Below are 23,281 nucleotides of genomic sequence, written 5' to 3' on the forward strand. Positions count from 1 at the left end.
TAAAATGAATTCTGTTTATAGGTGAATAGAATTCATTTTTTAGTTTAGGGTGGCCAGTTACTGGCCAATTGCCCTATGTAGTTTATTTGACTGCTACCTACATGATAAAAGGCATTATAACAAGAGTGTGGGTGAAACTTACTTGTAGCGCGTTTCATAAAACATCAAACTAGTGTTTTATTGCCTGATTATGTACAGTTTAGGTACAGTCGGTTCCCTAACATAAGTATCCACTTTTCTATACAATTAGTATTTTTTTTTATAAGTTCTTTATTTAACATAATGTATTACAAGGTAATTACTAAATCTAATGTACATTTGCATCCTAGACAGTAATATCAATAAATTAATATAGTTTAGTGAGCTATAGGCGCTCATTATAAACTTATAAATTAGTATGGCAACGTGCCTACTTAAGCTGGGCTGGGGCACCGCCCGTACGTACATACACTGTTTTATCAACTTACATATATATTAAGCTCTCTATAATGTTCTGGAACCGTATGTTACGACATTCATTGCGGAATTAGATCACACACTCAATAAAACGTCATCTCGATCACGTATTTTAAGTCGAAAAACAGTTCGTCTTTATGCTGGCCTTCATTTGCGGTTATTGAACGCATCATAGACGGTTTATAATATGTGCGCAGATAAAGAAATAAAAAAATAGGCACATCATAAAAAAGAACCTAATTACTAAACAAATATAACTCACAAAAAAGAAGGACACATTAAATCATAATAGTTGTGTTTGAATAGTTAGATTAAGTATGTATCTATTACACTACCTATTATAAACAACTCAATCATCATGAGTAGGCAACTAGATACACTAGTCCAGTAAACAAGCTGCTCGAGACTAGAGATGGGTAGGGGTGATTAAATACTGAGTATGTACTCGGTATTTACTCAAAGTACCCGATAAATACCCGTATTTACTCATGTAGGTGGGTAAAAACGATTGCTTATAAAATAGGTATTCAAAAAGTGAGATTTAAGAACAAAATTGTCTTTTATTGAAGAGTGTTAGCACGTGTATTAACAATATCTATAAAATAAAAAGCATATAGAACGCTTAATTTAGGAAATGAGAACCTCCTCCGTTTTTTTCGTCGGTTAAAAAAGGTAATTATTAGTGAGAGGCAAATTGTGATAATGCATAGTTAACAATTTTCTTTTAAATAAGAAGGTATTTACTTTAAAAATATGGTACTTAAATTCTACCGATGTTCTAGATAACTGCATGTTGCGCAAAAGTGCGTGTTTACGCGGCACTTACGACCTTTTATTAAGGGTTTTTTAATGAAAACTCAAAAATGGCTCAACCGATTATGTTCAAAATATTGTTTTTTGTACTCTATTATACGGCTAATCTCCCGATATGTTTTCATATTTTTTCTGAACTTTGGTTCTAAAGTTATAGAGAGATAAACATTATTTTGGTCTTTCAAAACGGTTTTTTTCCCAAAATATTTATTTTATCCAAAAATGTTCTTCGAAACATTCCAGTTATTTTTAAAGACCCATTTAATGATGTGCAACACGTTGGTGGTTTCTGAAAAAAAATTTGTGACAATAAGTTACATGTATGGAGTGCCCCTCTTAAAAATACGTACATTTATGTCAATTTTGAGTACTTAATCCAGTAGCGGCTTACAAAATACACCTATATTTCAAATTTATATGCCCCTTTCAGCACTCTAAATAGTTTATACCCACCAATTTGGGTAAATACTGAGTATTTACTCGGTATTTACCCGTGAGTATATACTCACTACCCATCTCTACTCGAAACTAAAGAGACGAATGTACATACCTATAAATATGTTTATCATTAGAACAACTCAATCATCATGAGTAGGCAACTAGATACACTAGTCCAGTAAATAAGCTGCTCGAGTCTAAAGAGACGAATGACCATAGATATAATGTTTATAATTAAAACATCTTCGAACAAAAAGTTGTAACGTAAGTATAATAATTTGCGTTCCGTGATAATAAATTACTTCTCATGATAAAACGCAGTCGGCAGTATTGAAACAGTATTACATCCCCCTATTTAAAATCGCAGTAGGTTTCAGTATTCTTCTTCCTCGCGTTATCCCAGCATTTTGCCACGGCTCTTGGGAGCCTAGGGTCCGCTTGACAACTAATCCCAAGAATTGACGTAGGTACTAGTTTTTAGGAAAGTGACTGCCATCTGACCTTCCAACTCAGAGGTGAAACTACTTATTAGGATTAGTCCGGTAAATATCAAATGATATTTCGTACAATAAGTCCCGAAAAACTCATTGGTACGGGCCTGGTCGCAGTAGCTTTAAAATTATAAATAGAAATTGAAATGTTTGTGGTAGATAATTTTTAAATCTTTGGATGATAATAAAGCCAATCAATACAATATGTATGTGTATTGCGAAGGTAATGTTATTGTTAACCGTTTAATACAAGCAAATTGTTTGAAAGACAGAGCTAGATGGAGACCTAAAGTGGAAAAAGGAGTCTTTCAAGCACTTGTATAGTGCTGATCACCGGTTGACGTAGCCTGCGCGCTGCGTATTGTCAAGCTTGAGGAATACTTCATGGTATGTTTGTCTATGGGTATTTCGTAACTTTTTTTTTCATTCTGTTGTCAGGGTCTCATTTTTAAAACTACCTACACTTTACACTTTTATAAGTCTAAGGGTCGGTTTATATCTACAGACAGACAGGTGCTGTGGCAGACTAAATAATATTCTTCTATACAGTGTCTATTAAGGTATTCATAATCATTACACGGTGACGGAGAATTTTATACTACTCTACTCTTCTCACTTAATGTCTGTACATATAATGAATAGAATCAGACGTTACTTTGCGGAAATCCATATTAATTAAAACCAAAATATTACTTTGCTAATCCGCGAAAAGATAACGTGCTAGTCAATCAGGCCTTGCGCTGTCGTTGTAGGCGGCTGCGAGTTTGCTTACTTACTGTCCAACATCATCTCACTGTGCATCGCACGGCCTATTTATAGGTAAGTAACGTTAGCACAGTACAACATTGCTAGCCGTGAACTGCTCTGAGATGATCAACGAGTGCTAACTAGATGCACATTTATTTCCTACTAAGTGTTCATTGCGGTTTTGTTCAACGGAGAGCCCCAAATAAAAGATTTGAGTCTAATTTGACGTTTCATATCAGTGAAAGTCGTTGTTTATTATTGTTCGAGATTTGTAAATAAATTCTTTGGTTAAGTGTAATTTGTCGATTAGGCAGAGTGCAGAAAAGGTGTCCATTTGAGCGAAAAGTAAGTCATATTTACAAGCTTTCATTTACTTTCACCTGTCCCGTTATCTTTATGTAATCAAATCTTGCAAGTTTAATTTGACCCAGTCCCCGGTTTCTGATGAAGCTGAAAGTTGGGTGACAATGTAATATTATGGTACCATCGAGCTGATCTCATGATGGAGACTCCTGTCGGCCACCTCTCGGTGGCAGTTAGAGCTCTGTGATACAACAACACAACCAATTGTGTTTGGGGTTTTTATACTGGTCTCGATGAGTATTAAGTAGTTGCATGTGGAAAGCAATAAAAGCTTGTACCCAAAATTATTTCCCAACTAGCAAAAAAGTCTCAGATTGCGCACTTTATAAGAGTAGTGAGCTTATAGCGCTCTTATTTTTGTTTTGAACTTATCATCGCTCTTATATTAGTCTTAGACAAGCTAATACGCACTTTAGTAAGTTTAGTCTTATTACCTGGTCTTATATATGTATATAAGAGCATTTTATAATACCATTATAAGCCTCTCGCTCTTACAATAACATTTACTAAGTCTCATTGAACTTGAGAGTACCTGGTCTTATATCCACATTATCTAAGTTCATTTGATCTTATAATAGACTTTCTAAATGCTATTATAAGAATGTAAGACTAATATCAACATGGCATAATACTATTATGAGCCTCTCGCTCTTACAATAACATTTACTAAGTCTCATTGAACTTGAGAATACTTGGTCTTATATCCACATTCTCTAAGTTCATTTGATCTTATATTAGACTTTCTAAATGCTATTATAAGAAAATAAGGCTAATATCAACATAGCATAATACTATTATAAGCCTCTTGCTCTTACAACAACATTTACGAAGTCTCATTGAACTTGAGAGTACGTGGTCTTATATCCACATTCTCTAAGTTCATTTGATCTTATATTAGACTTTATAAATGCTATTATAAGAATGTAAGACTAATATCAACATAGCATAATACTATTATAAGCCTCTTGCTCTTACAACAACATTTACGAAGTCTCATTGAACTTGAGAGTACCTGGTCTTATATCCATATTCTCTTAGTTCATTTGATCTTATATTAGACTTTCTAAATGCTATTATAAGAATGTAAGACTAATATCAACATAGCATAATACTATTATAAGCCTCTTGCTCTTACAACAACATTTACGAAGTCTCATTGAACTTGAGAGTACCTGGTCTTATATCCTCATTCTCTTAGTTCATTTGATTGTATATTAGATTTCTAAATGCTATTGTAAGAATGTAAGACTAATATCAACATAGCATAAGAACACTGTAAGTACGTACTTTTCTGATTTTACTAAAGCTATAATAAGATCAACAGCAGCACTTTAGTAAGATATTAGAGTGATATAAGATCAAGACACTTATATCACAAAAGAGAAGATCAATATAAGATGGTTTGATCCTAAATCGTTTTTGGGAACACTATTGTTAGTATAAGTAAAGCAAGGAACCGTTATTTATTCAACATGGCCACATCATTTGTATTCAGAATGCTTAAAATACTCTAATAGTGCGCTTGAAAAATACACCTACATCAATGGCTGACTATCAATACAAAATAAAGAAATAAAATAATTATAAAAATATTCAAACACCATATTTGAGTAGGCGCATGAAGTTTGAAGTGTAAAACAGGGTCTACTTTACAATAAATAATATTTTCCCATGTGAATATGTGAATACTTACCCTGAAACATAAACAGACGATGATAAACAGCACGTTATTATATTTAAACATAATTCATAAAAAGTTTGATAAACACTTACACTAATATGTTTTTGTCACGTTGCAGTTAATTTCACCCGTATATTTATACTTCACAAATAGAATGTTTCAAACCAAAATAAGCTTATTTAGGCTTACAAGATTCTAACGTTCGACTAATATAAGCCTATGTAGGCTTACAAGATACTTACGTTCGACCAATATAAGCCTATGTAGGCTTACAAGATACTTACGTAAAAGCGATATTAGCCTAAAGCAGCTTAATATAGTTTTGAAAAAGATTACTGTGAATGCAAACAACATTCAATTAGACTGATATTAGAACGATATTAAAATAAATACGCTTATGCTTTGTGCCCAAACCCGGGCTTATACGATGATATAAAATCAATATAAGAGCGACAAAATTGTAGTCTAGAGACTGTTGTTAGCGTGATTTTGCTAATTGGGTTTTTGCCAAAAACTTATTTATTTGTGATTTTATGAGTAAGTCTTTTTACGGTAAAAATAAGTTCAAATATTAATATTTAAGTACCTTTTTGCTAAATCCGTAAAAGTACACGGTGACTTTATCAATGAATTCATTCATAATTTCGCCATGCAATTTCGCAGCTCACTGTACTCGTATTATTGCAAACAATATGTGCTCATTACGTTCAGTATCATTAATTTAATCGATTCTAATGTGTACTTATTGTTACTTAATTACTTGAAATCGGTACACGACGTGAAGAAGTTGATAACTCGAAATATAATTGAAGTTCAAAGTTCAAATATAGTTTATTCATGTAGGCCTAGCAACAAGCACTTATGAATAGTAGGTATTAGTATAACTATATTATCTTAAGCTAAATATCATAGCAATATTATTCCATAACATTGAATTATTATTTATTATACAGATAAAATTTAATACTAAGAATTTCGCAAAAGGATCTTCAAATATAAAAATTGTATAATAAATACTAGTCTAGAATGTTTCTAGAATAAAATCTAAATGTCAAAAAAATCACAATTATAGAAGAACATACATTGGAATATCCATTTCCCCATCATTGAAGAAATTTGAACCTCAATATTTTGAGTCAATATTTCTTCAGTTTTATATCTCCAGTTATCAACTTCTTCCCGCCATGTACAGATGCGTAGGTACAAATGGTACAATCATCCTGTACCAAAATAAGGTTAAAAACCTCAAAGAGAGTACACCAAGAGTTTTGGCCTGATGGGGTAGGTACTTATAATATTTCAAAATCCTGTAATTAAATAAAAAATATCTTTACGACTAAGAGCAATGAAATTATTTTATTTATAAAATATAACTTCATTTGTTTAAGGTAATTATTTTATGCAATGTCTCTTTATTTTAAACCTCCAAATAATATACCTAATAGGTACCATAGGCAAACATCTACACTTCAGCTTGTTAATTTAAACCCCTTGTAATGATCTCACCATCAAATTAATGCTTTTTAAAGAAAGTTTTATTATTCAGTCTAATGACCAGGAAAATGACTTTACTGAGTGCTAATGACCTAAATGACATCGATAATTTAATCGGTGTTATAAATGGCATTATTTATTAATAACTTCTATCAGCGACTAAAGGTCTCATTCGAACTTTAAGATGCGTCATAAATTTGATAAGGATACGACATGGATCAGGGCGTTAGTCTTCGTAGAAAAGGCTTCCATTTCCGTGTTCCGTAGGAAATTCCTCCCCTTTTCACTAACTTAAGGAATGATTTTCGGGATGAAACTACCCTAAGTCCTTTCCCGGGAATCAAACTATCTCCATACCAAATTTCATCTAAATTAGTCACAGACAGACAAAGTTACTATCATATTTATAATATTAGGTAGGAATAATTAAAGGTTACTTTGTGGTTATGGATTACATGTTGTTATTTATGCATACATATATATAGTCGTTCAACCTTTGGTTCCACGTTCTATTATGAACCGTATTCTAGTGTAATAAGTTTGAAATTTAAACTGGTTTTCCAACTGTTCGGTGTTATTGTGTAACGGGGCAGTACTTAGATAATATAATTCGGTAATCATCCTCGTTAGAGACCTTTTACATTATTGAAAGGATGTCGAATTAATACTTACAATGAAAGAGAAATGTTTGTGAAATTTTTGATTATTGACTCAGATAGGTCATGCCCTTATTTATTACTCAGAGCAGAGATAATTTTACGCTGAGTTCGATCAGTTACAATGTTTTCACGGTACTATTAATGTATACCTTATCAATGAAGGAAGTCATTGTTAGGAAGCTGCATATTCATGGAAAAAAGTGTTCTTTGAACGTACATACTTTATTAGACTACCATAAGGACTATCTGCCCGATTCGAACTTTAAGATACGTTTATTAATAGATCTAGAAACGATATGGATTAGATGTGTCAGTGTCAAAAGTGATGTTTTTGTTTGAAGAAACGTCACATTTCACACTGGCATATTATCTAATTCATTTGCAGAAAAAGGGTACAAAAATATATCGTTTATTATCTAATTCATATCGTTTCTAGACCTATTAATTGACGTATCTTAAAGTTCGAATCGGGCCGTATGGCCCAAAGGTTTCATAGTAGAGAACTTTGCCCAGCAGTGTGAAGTATACAGATTACAGACCTATATGTTAAAACGGTGATAGCATTGCATTACAGGTAGATTAATTTTAATTTCTGTTCCCTAGATGTCTTACGCCGTGGAGCGAGGTAGTCCACGGCAGTCCCAACTATACCTGGACGGTGTGCTGGACTCAATAATTCAAAATGGCGGCACAAGGGCCAAGAGCAGGGAGGGGGTCAATCTGGCTGAGGTCCTGTTTTACTGCATGAAAAACAGTCCGGATGAAATACATACAGTAATGTTTTTTTATTTTACGACTATACATCAAAATAATTATATTAAAACATCTTCCATAATGTCAATATCCATGAAGGAAAATGAGGACTACGTTTTTATGAAGAAGCGGCCGCGGTGTAACCTCTTAAGTTATTAAATACCTTAGTACGGTTACCATCAGTGTGTCACTGACATAAACGCCGTCGAGAACGTAATTTACTTTCTATACATCCCGTTTGCACTAATATGCGAGTGCGAGCGAGATGTATAGAAAGTAAATTACGTTCTCGACGGCGTTTATGTCAGTGACACACTGATGGTAACCGTACAGGTATACTTATTGTACTGTTAAGATTGTAATGTAGGTATTGGCGAACGCTGTAATTACTTTTGAAAACTCATTTTATTTTAAATTTTATAACACATTCCAGTTAAATGGACAGAAAATGAGCAAAATGCTTTATAAAAAAACTAGTAAAGTTTCAAAATTTAAGTATTTTTTTAACTCCAATATCAAAATAAAAGTACCAAAGAAAGTGCAGCATAACGCACAGTCCAATGTTTTTTACAACATATTAGAAAATTTGCCAAAATTAATAAAAATGTTTATTTCAGATCAATGGGGCAACCGGTGAAAAATTCACCAACTTGCAAATCCTTAAGCGCGCCGTCTCTATCGCTCGCGCCTTGAAAAGCGATCGTGTGACAGAGAAGGTGATCATAATGTTACGGAACACTGAGCAAATGTCTGCGCTGTTCTACGCTGTGCTGTTTGCTGGCGTGGTCCCTTTCATGATGGAGCCGCGATCTACTGAATGTGAGTCAATTATTAGGCAAACATATAATTATGTAGGGTCATAGCGCTAGTTTTCGTCCACTTGACGAAATTTGGATATAAAACGACGTTGCTGTACAAATTTGGAGTTATTGCAATCCTTAATGTGTAAACAATATATCTATTTACATAAAAAGATATCGTGCAAGTAGCAATTTAAAAATGAAATGTTTTATTTGCTAATCCCTCAAGTAGACAAAAACTAGAGCATGGACGGAAACTAGCGCAATGACCCTACCCATTCCCGCGTAAAAAAATGTCCATTATGTTATTTAATTATTTATTTCAATACCTGTTAAGTGCTATTACGCACGATAGGGCACTTATAAATTAAGTTAAGATTTTAAAATTTCAATACCGCATCAGTAACACTTTATATTTATTAAACTGTTTATTTATGCAAGGTTCACGTTATCCTTTGTATGATAACGTGAATCGTTATACCGATAATGCCAGCGGTTAATTTACATTAATCAATTTTCAACATATTATTATTACTAATAATATGTTGACAATTGATTGTTTATTGCGGTTATCTCATTCGTAATGAGCAAATATTTGATAACTAGGTTGAGCCAAACAGCACTTTTACGATATCTATTCTGGTGATGGTTTAGTAGTAGTACTCATAATACTACTCTTTATTCATCAAAAAAGTTATACACCTAACAACTGTAGGTACCAACACTCAACACCAACAGTAAAGTTCATGTGGCGAATTTCAGATCATCTTTTTTTCGTGTTCCTCTAAATTTGTCCATGAGTATAGCTTAATTATTTAATTCTCAGATGAAATCCAGCAGTTCCTCCCCCTAGTATGCCCCCACATCATCTTCTGCGAGCCTGATCGAGTCGATATCGCCACAAAAGCGGTGGAAGGAGCTGACATCAGAGTCGTGGTCGCCGACGGTTCATCGTTAGACAAATTAACGCTGGGGTGTAGTGACGATGTTGACAGTTTTCAGTAAGTATCCTTCTTCTTCTTTCTCGTTACCATTGCCGAGGATCGCGACCATGTAATTTGTCTCCATTTCGTGCGGTCATAAGCAATGTGCCGAACTCTTCTTAGCGTTTGTCTATCTCGTACTTACGTGTCCCACCCCAAACAGTTTTGCCATTCGTTCGGCCTAAAATCATTTTCTTCACATCATGCGTACCGAGACCGCATACTATGTCCGAAGAATTGTTAATGAGTAACTGAATGAAGGTCAGCGGCCATGAGGCAGCGCACGTCACGAATTTGATCAAGGAAATTGACAGATATAGTGGCGGCAACAACGGCGCCGCAACAGTGATGCAGCTACAGATGACATCCAAACGTTACCCTTATGGTGACAGTCCATTTCCAACGACAGCTGCACTACTGTTCATTTTACTATGGAAATTGACAATAACACCGACGTGTTCAGTACCAGTAGTACAGCTGCGGTCAGAAATGGAATGTTACCATTATGTAGCTGCAGTTGACATCCGAACGTCACTTTAAATTGGCACCTATTTTGGTCTGCGGTTGTATCAAATAATTTACTCGTTTTTTTTCATAATTTACAAATAAGTTACCATATTGTATTGTGATGTCCTCCCACTGTTCTTACATCCAGGCTACCAGAAGTGCGACCGGATGCCACGGCCTTAATTCAGCCCACCAGCGGCTCCACGGGTGTACCGAAAGCTGCCATGCTCACTCATGAAGGCATGATCATGCAGATGCCGAGCAGTTGGTAAGAATACCCATATTAGCCTTACAGTTTAAGTTGAAAAAAAGAAAGAACGCATAGCCACTTGTAACAATATTCGCTATTAGAATGAAGCATCAGTGGTTGTGTTGCGACATTTAAACAAAGTAACTACATTCTTGGAAATCAAAGTTACATTATGGATAAATTCTCTTTTATAAAATTTCTCCTTTTATAAAATAAATTACAGCACCTAAAACGCAGAATGAACATTTTGTCATTATAAAGGACATTATCGCGGTGTAGATAATTATTGGCATCAATGTGATGTAAAAGCTTTTTCCTCAGGTTCTATCACACCCAGTTCCCTCGCCCGACTGGTATGGGGCTCCTGGTGTCTACATGCCAGTGGCTGACCCACACCATCATCATGACCGGCTTCCCCGTCTACCAGGTCCCGATCCTGATGACTCCGTTGAAGATCTCAGCAGAGTATATCGCAGAATTGGCGGGCAAATATCGAGTATGTGTTCTTTAATCATTTTTAATACTATGTCGGAGGCAATCAAGCATACGGCCCGCCTGATAGTAAGCAGTCTCTGTAACCTTGTACGCCTGCCACTCCAGAGAAGTTGCCGACCTTATCACTCCACACTCTCGTTGAGCTCTGGCAGCCTTAGTACTCACCGGCAGGAACACAACACTATGAGTAGGGTCTAGTGTTATTTGGCAGCAGTTTTATGTAAGGTGGAGGCACTACCCCACTTGGGCTCTGGTCTAGTTCTCTGGGGTTCATCACATCCATTTCGACGCGGGTGTGCTCTTAAACTACCCCAATGAAAAGAGACCTACCTAATAATTTGTTACTCATAATATTCAAAGTCCAGAAGGTATACCATTACATAATATTGAATGCAATAAACTTGGTCACAATAATCGTTATAAGGTCTTTTATTGCAGGTTATAATGATAAGTAGGGGCTCTATTGCATTCTCTAAATTTTAAGTTCCGATTTTTTTTAGACCATAACGTTTTCCATCACAATTTTTATTAGTCATATTGTCAATAGTTATAAAATTAAACAAAACAAATTGCATGCTTGTCTACGTACCTGGGGATTTTTTTTAATTTGGCTTACTGATTTCCCCTCCATTTCTTATTTTTCATGTAGTTTATTAAGCCATTTCATCCCGCCAACGAGTCGACGGAGCCCCGCTTCGCGGGGCTCCTATTTCCGCTCTGAGGGACACAAGGTAACTAACGAACCTACCTGAGGAATCCGATGTTTTATTGTTTGGTTTACTGATTTCCCGCCATTTCTTATTTTTCATGTAGCTTATTAAGTCATTTCGTCCCGCCAATGAGTCGACGGAGCCCCGCTTCGCGGGGCTCCTATTTCCGCTCTGAGGGACACAAGGTAACTAACGAACCTACCTGAGGAAACAGATTTCATTTTTCTTTATATGAAGGATGTCATTAAAAATGGCCCTTTGTTTGACATAATTATTGAAAGTCATAATGTTTAATATTATATCCTCTAATATCCTAAATATTAGAATATTAGAGGATATCATTTTATGACTATCGAAATTCGAAACAGTAAGTTTATGGGAAACAAAGAGATGACATTAAAACGATACGATTAACGACCATTAGTCCGATAAAATATATGCCTTAAAATATTTCTGAATAATTATTGATATACCTTTGAATGTTATACTCAACAATTTTATAACTTTTGTGATTATAGCGTTTACTATTATAGATGTTTAACATTAGAACTATGAAACGTTATACTTAACAAAAATTATGACTATTGATGTTTATGTCCATAAATTATATGGATATCAATTTCTGACTATCGAAATTCGAAACAATAAGTTTATGGGAAACAAAGGGATCCCCTATTCCCTATCTCGAATAAATGCGACTCACTTTATTAAAGAAAAGTAATTTCCACGGGTCTCTATTGGTTCCCATAAATTTTTTGTTCCGATTTTTTCAGTCCATAACGTTTTCCATCATAATTTTTATTAGTCACATTGTGAATAGTCATAAATTTTAACAATATAAATTGCAGTTCCGATTTTTGCAGGTCATTATTATTGTTAGTCATAAAATCTGTTACTCATAATATTCAAAGTCCGGAAGCTATACCATTACATAATGTTGAAGGCAATAAACTTGCTTACAATAATCGTTGTAAGGTCTTTTATCGCAGGTTATAATGATAAGTAGGGGCTCTATTGCATTCCCTAAATTTCAAGTTCCGATTTTTTTAGACCATAACGTTTTCCATCATAATTTTTATTAGTCATATTGTCAATAGTTATAAAATTAAACAATACAAATTGCATGCTTGCCTACCTACCTGGGGATTATTTTAAATTTGGCTTACTGATTTCCCCTCCATTTCTTATTTTTAATGTAGTTTATTAAGCCATTTCGCCCCGTCAACGAGTCGACGGAGCCCCGCTTCGCGGGGCTCCTATTTCCGCTCTGAGGGACACAAGGTAACTAACGAACCTACCTGAGGAAACAGATTTCCCCGCCATTTCTTATTTTTCATGTAGCTTATTAAGCCATTTCGTCCCGCCAAAAAGTCGACGGAGCCCCGCTTCGCGGGGCTCCTATTTCCGCTCTGAGGGACACAAGGTAACTAACAAACCTACCTGAGGAAAGAGATTTCTTTTTTCTTTATATGAAGGACGTTATTGATTTGGTTTAGTCACTTTAGTCATTAAAAATGGGGGTCCCTTTGTTTGACATAGTTATTGAAAGTCATAATGATTAATATTATAGCTCCTAAATATTAGAATATTAGAGGATATCGTTTTCTGACTATCGAAATTCGAAACAGTAAGTTTATGGGAAACAAAGGGATGACATTAAAACGATATGATTAACGACCATTAGTCCGATAAAATATATGCCTTAAAATATTTCTGAATAATTATTGATATACCTTTGAATGTTATACTCATCAATTTTATAACTTTTGTGATTATAGCGTTTAATATTATAGATGTCTAACATTAGAACTATGAAACGTTATACTTAACAAAAATTATGACTTTTCATGTTTATGTCCATAAATTATATGGATATCAATTTCTGCCTATCGAAATTCGAAACAATAAGTTTATGGGAAACAAAGGGATCCCGTTTTAAATAAAGCATCCTCGAGAAGCCATTACTTATTCAAGTTAGTCTTCAGAGTTAGATCTCCTAAAAATTCAAATAAGTGTAAGCGCGTACTCTTTGTAATTTCATGAAGGATCTTGATACTCTTGATGAACATTTAGTAGTGGCGTTCTAGAAAAAGAGTGATATTGAAAATAGTCACTTTATTCGATTTTCTCGCAGATATAGATCTCGTTTTACTTTTGAAATATCTACCTATATTTTTGTTGTAATTTAGGTATAATTATATCCTAGACGACGAATATCATTGAATTAAATTTTAATCGGACACTTATCATTAACGCAAAGACCAAGAGCCCGATTCTGCATTAAAAAAAAAACATGATTTTAATCTTATTTTGACAAGAACTTTTAGATCACTCGACACGCTGATTGCACGTAAAATTGAGTGAAATTCGAACGTGAGATGAACACCAATCAGTCCAATCTCTAAGACGATCGTTCAGGTCGTATCCAAACCAGTTTCAAACCGTAACAACGGTTTCTTTATATGAGCTTTCTACAAACATCTAAGGTTTAGATTTAAGGTTTGCACAGAGCAACCTGATACTCTAATGTTAAACTAAATTTCGGAGAGCCTAGGTCTCCTTTTTCAAGCACTAACAGTGCAAGTAGCGTTCAATACGGCCGCGCTTCGTGTGTTGCTGTGCGCCGCATCGCCTACGAGACCTAGGCTCTCCGAAACATGTCGCGCGAGTAACTAAAACACGTGAGTTTAAACCGTAAAATTAGTATTATATTATTATGTCTCACGACTGTTAAAATTCTAAGCTGTTACTTATTCGATCACTTCTGATTTAACTTCATGACTAAGAAACATTTTGTAATTATTTTTTAGGCGACATGGGCCATAATCGGACCATCACTAGCCACTCCACTAGGACACTTAGCCACACAAGACCAGCTGTCGTCATTCGACAGGTTGTACGTCGGAGGCTCGTCATTTTCACCTGATATGCTTGCTCCCTTACAGGTAAAGGACTTTCCTTTTAAAAATAGAGTGGGCCAAACAGGGCCCAAATCGGAATTTCAGTAATGATGTAAGATGTCACTTTTGACACTGGCATATCCGATCCATAGCGTATCTAGAGCTAATTTCTGACAAATATTAAAGTTCGAATCGGGCCGTTAGTGATTACGCCGGCGCCGTAATGTTATGAACATACGTCGCACTCCAGCGGGCAGTTTGGGCAGGTTGGTTAAGGTTTAAAAAAAATCTTAACTTACGAGTATATGTACCAGTCTGTCCTACTTAGTATTTGTAACATACCCGTTGTCATGTATCAATCTTAAATGTGTAAATACTCTGAAGTGATAAGTCCATTTAAGTGGCTACTTAAAAAAACAAATAAATAGCTGACATGACGAAGAACCTATACGGCCAAAAATTTGGAAAAAATATTAATAATATATTCGCATAATATGCTTAAGTAAGCTGTTATATCGCGGTGGTGGCCGAGTGGATATGACGTCCGACTTTCAATCCGGAGGTCGCGGGTTCAAATCCTGGCTCGTACCAATGAGTTCTTCGGAACTTATGTACGAAATATCATTTGATATTTACCATTTGCGTTTCGGTGAAGGAAAACGTCGTGAGGAAACCTGCATACATCCGCGAAGAAATTCAAAAGGTGTATGTGAAGCCCCCAATCCGCATTGGGCCAGCGTGGGGACTATAGCCCAAGCCCTCTTGCGAGTGAGAGGAGGGCTGTGCCCAGCAGTGGGACGTATATAGGCTGAATGATGATGATGATGAAGCTGTTATATCAAATATACTTACTACGTATTATTCAACCTTATTTTTTATTTAAAATTGAATGGATAATTATAAAAAAATAGATACTTACCTAACTAACGTATAACTTTAGTTGCTAAGGTATTTGGAATTGGCTACAAATATAATGACCACCAAAAAATACTTTGGTACCCTAAATAAAAAAATCATGCTTACCAAAAAAAATACTGAACACCAAAACAATAAGGCCTAAAAATACAAAAGTACCACCATTTTAATTACGACTGCACTTCAAATTGTATTCAAATACCAAATATATTGAATGATCACCAAAAATCATTAATGATCACCAAATCTTGAAGACCAAATTAATGCGATATTTTCACCTAAATAAACCACTATGATTACCAAAAAATGTATACATATTACCAAATAAAGTAAACTGATGCCAAAATTACTAGCCCCTCCCGCTCAACCCCCCGTTTGCCCGCACCGCATATCTACCTAACCTAATCTACTTTTCTAGTAGCATTTCGTTATGCTACTAGAAAAGTAAGTTAAACTGCTATCAGTTAAGTGGGTTAGGTTAGGTTAGGCACTGCGACCCTTACAGAAACGAAATGGTACTAGAAAAGTAGGTTAGGTTAAGTTTCTACTGCTACCCTTACAGATACGAAATGCTACTAGAAAAGTGGGTTAGGTTAGGTTTGAACTGCGATCCTTACAGAAAAGAAATGCTACTAGAAAAGTGGGTTAGGTTAGGTTTGAACTGCGACCCATACAGAAACAAAATGCTACTAGAAAAGTGGGTTAGGTTAGGTTAGAACTGCGACTGTTACAGAAATAAAATGCTACTAGAAAAAGGTGACGAAGTGGATTAATTAATTTAATAGGATAATAACGATATATTAAATATTTGCACATTTTTAATTAAAATGTGGTTACAATCAGGGACCGTTACCGGTATTCTGACTACAGGTTATTATTGAGGTATAACCGGTGTTATTTGAATTTGGGTATTTATATCACTTAAGCTCCGAATAGAGGTATTCGAATACCGGTATTCAATAGTGTTATCGGTTTAGCCAATTGACAACAAATACCACTATTCGATAGTTTACTCCTAAAGCTATTACCGGTAATAAGTAAGTGCCAATACCGGTTGTAGTAGTACCACGATTCGTTCCTTCGCTACTCGTCAAGGACGTTGTCCGGCCCGCTTGTAAAGTTGTAAATACTTAAGATCCGGATCTTAGAATGCCCGTTTTCATGTTGGCTGGTAAAATTAGCTGTTAGGTGATGATTTTGAATGATAAATATTTAATAGCGTTCATTTGATTCATTTAATTGTTTTTTTTTTGTTGATTTAATTGTATTTTATTACGTATGTAGTTTATAATCTCAAATATATGAGCGCCGATTAGACGTGCGCGCCGCCGCCATAAGGAGTCCGCGCGCCGCCGCCGCCGCCGGTAAATTAAAATGCGCGCCGAATATTTTTTATAAGACAGTATTATGCAGCGTTAAAATATGTAATAGGTAGGTCCGATAAGAAATAGTTGAAATAGGCGCCACTTCCTACGTAACTCTCACATTTTTGACGTAAAATACTTACTTAAACATGGCAATAATTACGTACTTACGGAAATTTTTTGGTCATATAATTTAATTTCTACTATTTTATGTCGCACCAACACCATACTAACTATTTATTATGTGGCAGTACGATTTACATAAAAATGTGTTGTATGTACCATGTACCTATGGGTAAAACACATTTACAAAGTATAATGTCCAGTGTTTTAACCGTTGTCGATTACAGGGCACTAGTGCCAAGTATGCGAAGAGTAAAATTATCACGTTTTCTGGTAGTTTTTATGAATATGAATATGAATTAAACAGAGGGATTTTAGGTGTTTCAAAACCTTTTAAAAAGTCATTACTTGTCGTATTGCAACGTAATGAACCAAATAGATAAAAAAATATTATTACGGTTTTTTTTTCCTGTGCGTTCATCAAGACATCAAGAGACAGACCCGATTTCATTTGAGAAATTTCTTACGAAAATATTGATAAAATTGCATGCATTGTTGTATACCATTGCTCAGATGTTGCTGCATCCTACGATACCCCGCTAAGTTTGATTTAATGTTAATAAAATGACGCCAATTACTGGTAAAATTTTACCACCTACGAGCTATAAAGCTTTTGGAAAAATATAAAAATAATAGGTTTTACTTTAGTTCATAACATAAGTTGACATTATCAGTAAGTGTATTTGTAATTAAAAATGCAATTATTCTATATTTATTTAAAAAAAACATGAATTTGACAAAAAAAACCTTATGCATATAAAGTACTGTATACTAACTAGGCAACGTCCAAAATACTAGACGTCTTTTCATTATGCGGCGTATCTTTTTATTTACACCGACTGGCAACATCAAACATATTTGACATACCTATGTTTTTTTCGAAACTATTATAAATAGATTTTTTTCATGATTTTTCTACAATAAACAACCACATAATAAGATAATAACACCAAAAAAATGATACTTAACACAGTTTTTTGAGATTTTTTTCCCTTGTCGATTTAAGGGTTAAGCATGGCTTTTCATTATACGTCTTAATATTGAAAAGTTGAAAAATTCCACGCCGCCGCCGTGGATTTTTTTCTGGCGCGCCGCCACCCAATTTTTTTCGACCGGCGCGCACGTCTAGCGCCCCCCAAGGCTAGGCCTTTAGCCGGCGGCGGTTCGCCGGTCAAAATTGGTTGGCGGTGGCGGCGAATCGGCGGCGTAGCCTTGAAAACTTGGTTTATGCGAAGAGAATTCAAACCTTAATTCATTTAATTTATTGAATTATGGTAGGAAAAAAGTTTTTCAGGGCATTAACTGTAGATAAGCAGCATAATGAACATCTCTTTATATTGTGAGGTTACTGTTAATTGAATCTATCACTAATTCACTACACTTTATAAAACAAAGTCCCCCGCCGCGTCTGTCTGTAACTATATGAATATATGTTCACGATGAACTCAAATCAAAACCTACTCAACTGATTTTCATGCGGATTTCAGCTATCAATAGAAAGATTTTTGAGGAAGCTTTAGTTTAGGTGTACAATTTGTTAAGGTTTTGTGTAATCCGTGCGAAGTCAGTGCGGGTAGCTATAGTCAAATATAATAGTTATTATATGTACGTATCGCCAGGAGAGGTGAATGATTACACACACTGCTCGCACAGACCACCTACTAATCGCAAAAATAGTATGAATGAATCAATGAGTGAATGTGACTTAAATGTACGATATTAAAAGCCTATAAAAACCCCTTCAAGAAACTTTTTTGCAGTTGATATCAACTTGATATTGGTACGAAATACGGAACCCTAAAAAGAATATTAATTTCAAAAATGTCTCAAAAATTGTATTGAACAACTATTTACAACTAATATTGCTCAAAGGTTAACTGGAAGAGATCCCTTAAAGGCATAAGTTCGCCTTTATACTAATGACGAATGTTATTTTTCCTGTTTTGTTTTGATTTTTGTACAATAAAGTGTTTTACTACTACTACTACTACTATATTAAAGCAGAAGGAGTTGAAAATAAAGTTCCAGTTAATCCTTGTTTAATATTCGCTGAAAGTTGTTGAGCATTAGACTTTTCTGAGTGAGCACTCTATGTATTTTTTTCTTTATGTGGTTAAATGCACGTAATGATTATTTTTAGATATAATTTTAATTTATATTTTTGTTCGGTAAATAAAACAAAAATATGATATGAAAAGTTTTCTTGATTTCTATTTAAAGTTAATTGTTTTTAAGTATATAAAGTACCATCTCTTAAAATATCGGTACCTAATTTGTTAGCACGTTATATAAAAGCAATAAATTCCCGATCAAACTAATCTGCATAGCATTTGCAACGACAACGTGTGTAAATATCATCGTTAATGTCAAAGTTCTATGAAAATATGACGTTTATATTATAATAACACTCCCTCACTTTGTTCTGTTCAAATCGGTGCAAAGTTAGCTTAGACAGACTCTAGTATCTAACAAGGTCACGCCGATGCCACGCCGATAGCGCAGAATTTTGGCGGTGGCGGCGGCGCGAAAATTTTGGCGGCGCGGCGCTCATATTTCATATGGAAATGTTTTCTGGGATTAATTATTTTCATTAATTCATTCATTAACCTCGTGCCTTGAAACGGTCGCAACGCTGAATTTTACAGATTTCGAACCACTTGCTACGCTCGTGGTTAAATCATGAAATCTTTCGCTTGTACAGCGATCAATATAAGCATGAGCAAAAAGAATAGATAGTAAGTTACATATGTCTTTGGCATGAGGACTTAACAACAACTTTAACCTCTTGTCGCAAAGTTTTTGGTTACTCTTTGATCAAGTGCAATGAATACCGGTATTAAATACGAAAACCATTACCGGTATACTGAATACCTGTTATTATTGAGGTATTAATGAATACCGGTATTTCATTATGTCAATTAGTGTACAAATAGCGATAAAGACAAAAACGGAATGACAGCAATACCTCTAATGCGAATATAGGTATAACATTTCAACCGGTATTCGTTTGACAGTTTTTATACAGGTATTTAATAAAACCGGTTATACGGTCCCTGGTTACAATTTTTGTGATCATTTACTATTTTTGCGTTTACAATGATTATTTTGGAGTCATTTGCTTTAGTAGGATAGCAAGATTTAAAAATTTGGTTATCATTTTACATTAAAATGTAGTTCTAATTTTGGTGGTCAGTTACTATTTTTGGGTTTACAATGATTATTTTGTTGTCATTTTCTTTAATAGGATAGCAAGATGTATAAATTTGGTTATCATTTCACATTAAAATGGGGTTTGAAATTTGGTAATCATTGACTATTTTTGGGTTAATAATGATTAGTTTGGTATCATTTCCTTTAAAAGGATAGTAAAATGTAATAAAATTGGTTATCATTTCACATTAAAATGGTGTTATAATTTTGGTGATCATTCATGATTTTAGGGTGGTAAAATAGATTTTTTTGGTATTAAATTTTACTAAATCTGGTGATCAGTTAAATAGCAGCCTTTGGAATTGCACATTACAAATACTAGGTAACAAATACTAAGTACAAATACTTTATTCTGACAACTCAAAAATTGATTTGTGAACCTTACCAATGACACCCGCAAAATGCCCGGTGGAGTGAGACGTATGGTTATGAACTACTGTTATGTAATTGAAGGATAAGCTGCCAGCGCCAGGTTGTCTGCTAAACGGGTACGGTATGACGGAGGCCCACGGATTCGTGGCAGGAGGTCCACTCGGCACCCCACTCCACTCCGTAGGGCAAATCAGCAACATCCTCGATTACAGGGTAAGTCAAATGAAGCAAAATAATTACTTACTTGGCGCTACGAACGGAAGTGGATCTTAGCCTCCGACACCAAAGACCGCCATGCTTCTCTGTCCAAAGCCGTTTCTGTCCAGTCGACGGCGCCGACTTATCTATCTATCTAATACCTTTGAACGGGCAATTCTTGTTTTTATATATTTATATATATATGTATTTCGGGGAAACGGCTCTAACGATTTCGATGAAATTTGCTATATGGGGATTTTCAGGGGCAGTAAATCGGTGTTATCTCTGGGAAAATGCGCATTGTTTTAGTTTTTATATGTTTTCCGAGCAAAGCTCGGTCTCCCAGATACTAAATTAATAATTAGTGAAAACTTGTTTTAACCAAGGCATTTTCAAACGTACACTGATGTCAGAATGATATTTGAATCATATTATTTAGTTGTAGTGCGTCTCGCTCACGCTAATATAAGTGCATGTAGGTAAATGTGAAATGCACGATAGCTGAATAAAATCAGTTAGATGTGATTCTGAAATCAGTCTACGTTCAAATTGGCCTATTTGCGACAAATATAGTCATGATTTTGACTGAAAAATTCCAGTTAAAACTAGTATACACCGAGACGACACGGAAAACTAGTTTAGCGTTTTCACTAAAAATGGCTTTTACGCTAAGAAACATATAAGTAGGTATAGTAGCTTTATAATAGATTGATTATTGAATATAATTGAAACAAAGATTTTTATATCAAAAACTGCAACTTAGAATTCCAAAATATTGAAAATTACAGGTGATACTTACCTATTTTATTTGTTTGGAAACTAAGTCCTAATCTGTTAATTTTATATTTCAGTTAATCAACGAAAAAGGTGAAATAGTCAAAGCCCCTTATGAAAAAGGAGAATTGTATCTAAAGGGCAGATGTCTCCTGAAGGTAAACATACTTATTTTTAACATACAGTTTAGAATTAAATACTTTTGGCATGCTCGATTTCATTAAATTCTAGTTTAGTTTTACAGTCGTAAAAAACAATACTAATACCTAGGTACTTTAAGATTATAATTTGAAAACCTATTATCAGAGATGTTCCACTGGCAGTCCACTTTCCAAGTTTTGAGCCCCTGGACTAATGAAATTTTTACGTAAAGATGAACGATAAAGAAAAACTTTCCAACGTAATAAATATTAAACAGGGGGAGGGTGTCAATAATTGGCAAAAACGTCTTACGTAATAAATTAATGGCGCCTTTCTTTTACAACAAACTTATTGTTAACAGGGTTACCTAAACAATGAGGCAGCCTACCGCGAGAGCGTCACTCCAGACGGATGGCTGAAGACTGGAGACGTTTTCTACAGGGATGAGGAGGAAAAGCTTTTTTTCGTCAACAGAACTAAGCTGAGCTTCAAATATTTGAACCACCATGTTAGTAAATTACAATGATGATGCATTCCTCTTGTCCCTCATTAGGCACATAGGGCTCGCAGAAGAATTCTCCATTTGTCGCGATCTTGAGCGGCTACTTACAGCTCTTTCCAGGCCTCCAGCCGAATCCAATTCAGCCAGCCTCCTTCTCAACTGATTGCCTCGATGTAGTACTAGGCCACCCGACCGTCTACTGCCAACCGAATGCTAGCGGAGACCCTGCTTGGCCTGATGGATGTCCGGTCTACGGAGCACGTGTCCGAAAAAACGCCATTTTCTGGATATGCCTGACATAAAAAAAAAACTGTTTGAAGTAATTATGATCATTACGCCCATTGATCAAACATTAATTACTTTCATATTTTGTCTAAACAATTTGTCTTTTTGCACAAGGCATTAGTATAATAACAATATTAATTGGTCCCATGCAGGTTTATCCAGAAGAAATCGAGAGTGTCATAGGCACTATACCAGGAGTCCAGCAATGTGTGGTGGTTGGCGCAGACGCTGGGCCTGCCGCTGCTGTGGTTCTACAAGAAGGGTGCGGTGTTACAAGAGAGGATGTACAGCAAGTAGTCAAATGTGAGTGACACTGATTTATAGTCATTGGTACTATGCCAGAGTCCAGCAATGTGTGGTGGTGAGCTCAGGCGCTGGGCCTGCCGCTGCTGTGGTTCTACAAGAAGGCTGCACTGTTACAAGAGAGGATATACAACAAGCAGTCTACTGCGAGTGACACTGATTTGTAGTCATAGGCACTATACCAGGAGTCCAGCAATGCGTGGTGGTTGGCGCAGACGCTGGGCCTGCCGCTGCTGTGGTTCTGCAAGAAGGGTGCGGTGTTACAAGAGAGGATATACAACAAGCAGTCAACTGTGAGTGATACTGATATCTTAAACGGACAGGCTATGAGGGGCCCAGTAAAGCATATTAAGTGCTGGACTCTGGAGTGACATGTGTTTTGTAAAAAAAATGCATACCATCAAGTTATGATATGACTTTGTTCCATCGATCTGGTCTGTTGACAGAAATAGCAGATGACCTAAACAAAACAATATCTCGTTCAATTATAATGAAGAAAATAAGTAAGTGCCTTTTGTAATTGACAGCTGAAGTCGTTGGACTGGATTGTCAAA

General features: G+C 35.3%; 1 protein-coding gene across 1 annotated transcript; it reads left to right on the top strand.

The window, feature by feature from the left end:
• The first annotated feature begins 3,135 nt into the window (after positions 1-3,135).
• LOC134800143 (luciferin 4-monooxygenase-like) lies at positions 3,136-22,754 on the top strand. The gene is made up of 11 exons (XM_063772616.1): positions 3,136-3,290; positions 7,746-7,916; positions 8,513-8,714; positions 9,522-9,696; positions 10,334-10,453; positions 10,757-10,931; positions 14,451-14,585; positions 20,606-20,737; positions 21,574-21,654; positions 21,999-22,145; positions 22,577-22,754. The coding sequence occupies exons 2-11, from the start codon at positions 7,746-7,748 to the stop codon at positions 22,733-22,735; spliced, it is 1,497 nt and encodes a 498-aa protein (XP_063628686.1). The 5' UTR covers positions 3,136-3,290; the 3' UTR covers positions 22,736-22,754.
• The last annotated feature ends 527 nt before the right edge of the window (positions 22,755-23,281 follow it).

Source organism: Cydia splendana, chromosome 19, assembly GCF_910591565.1.
Source record: "Cydia splendana chromosome 19, ilCydSple1.2, whole genome shotgun sequence".
Classification (NCBI taxonomy): domain Eukaryota; kingdom Metazoa; phylum Arthropoda; class Insecta; order Lepidoptera; family Tortricidae; genus Cydia; species Cydia splendana.

What these genes read in the sequence shown, in the direction of transcription:
- LOC134800143 (XM_063772616.1), top strand. Translation starts at nt 7,746, where the DNA reads ATGTCTTACGCCGTGGAGCGAGGTAGTCCACGGCAGTCCCAACTATAC. An exon ending in ATATGCTTGCTCCCTTACAG is followed by an intron (nt 14,586 to 20,605) that starts GTAAAGGACTTT and finishes ATGTAATTGAAG; the next exon opens with GATAAGCTGCCAGCGCCAGG. An exon ending in GCAACATCCTCGATTACAGG is followed by an intron (nt 20,738 to 21,573) that starts GTAAGTCAAATG and finishes TTTATATTTCAG; the next exon opens with TTAATCAACGAAAAAGGTGA.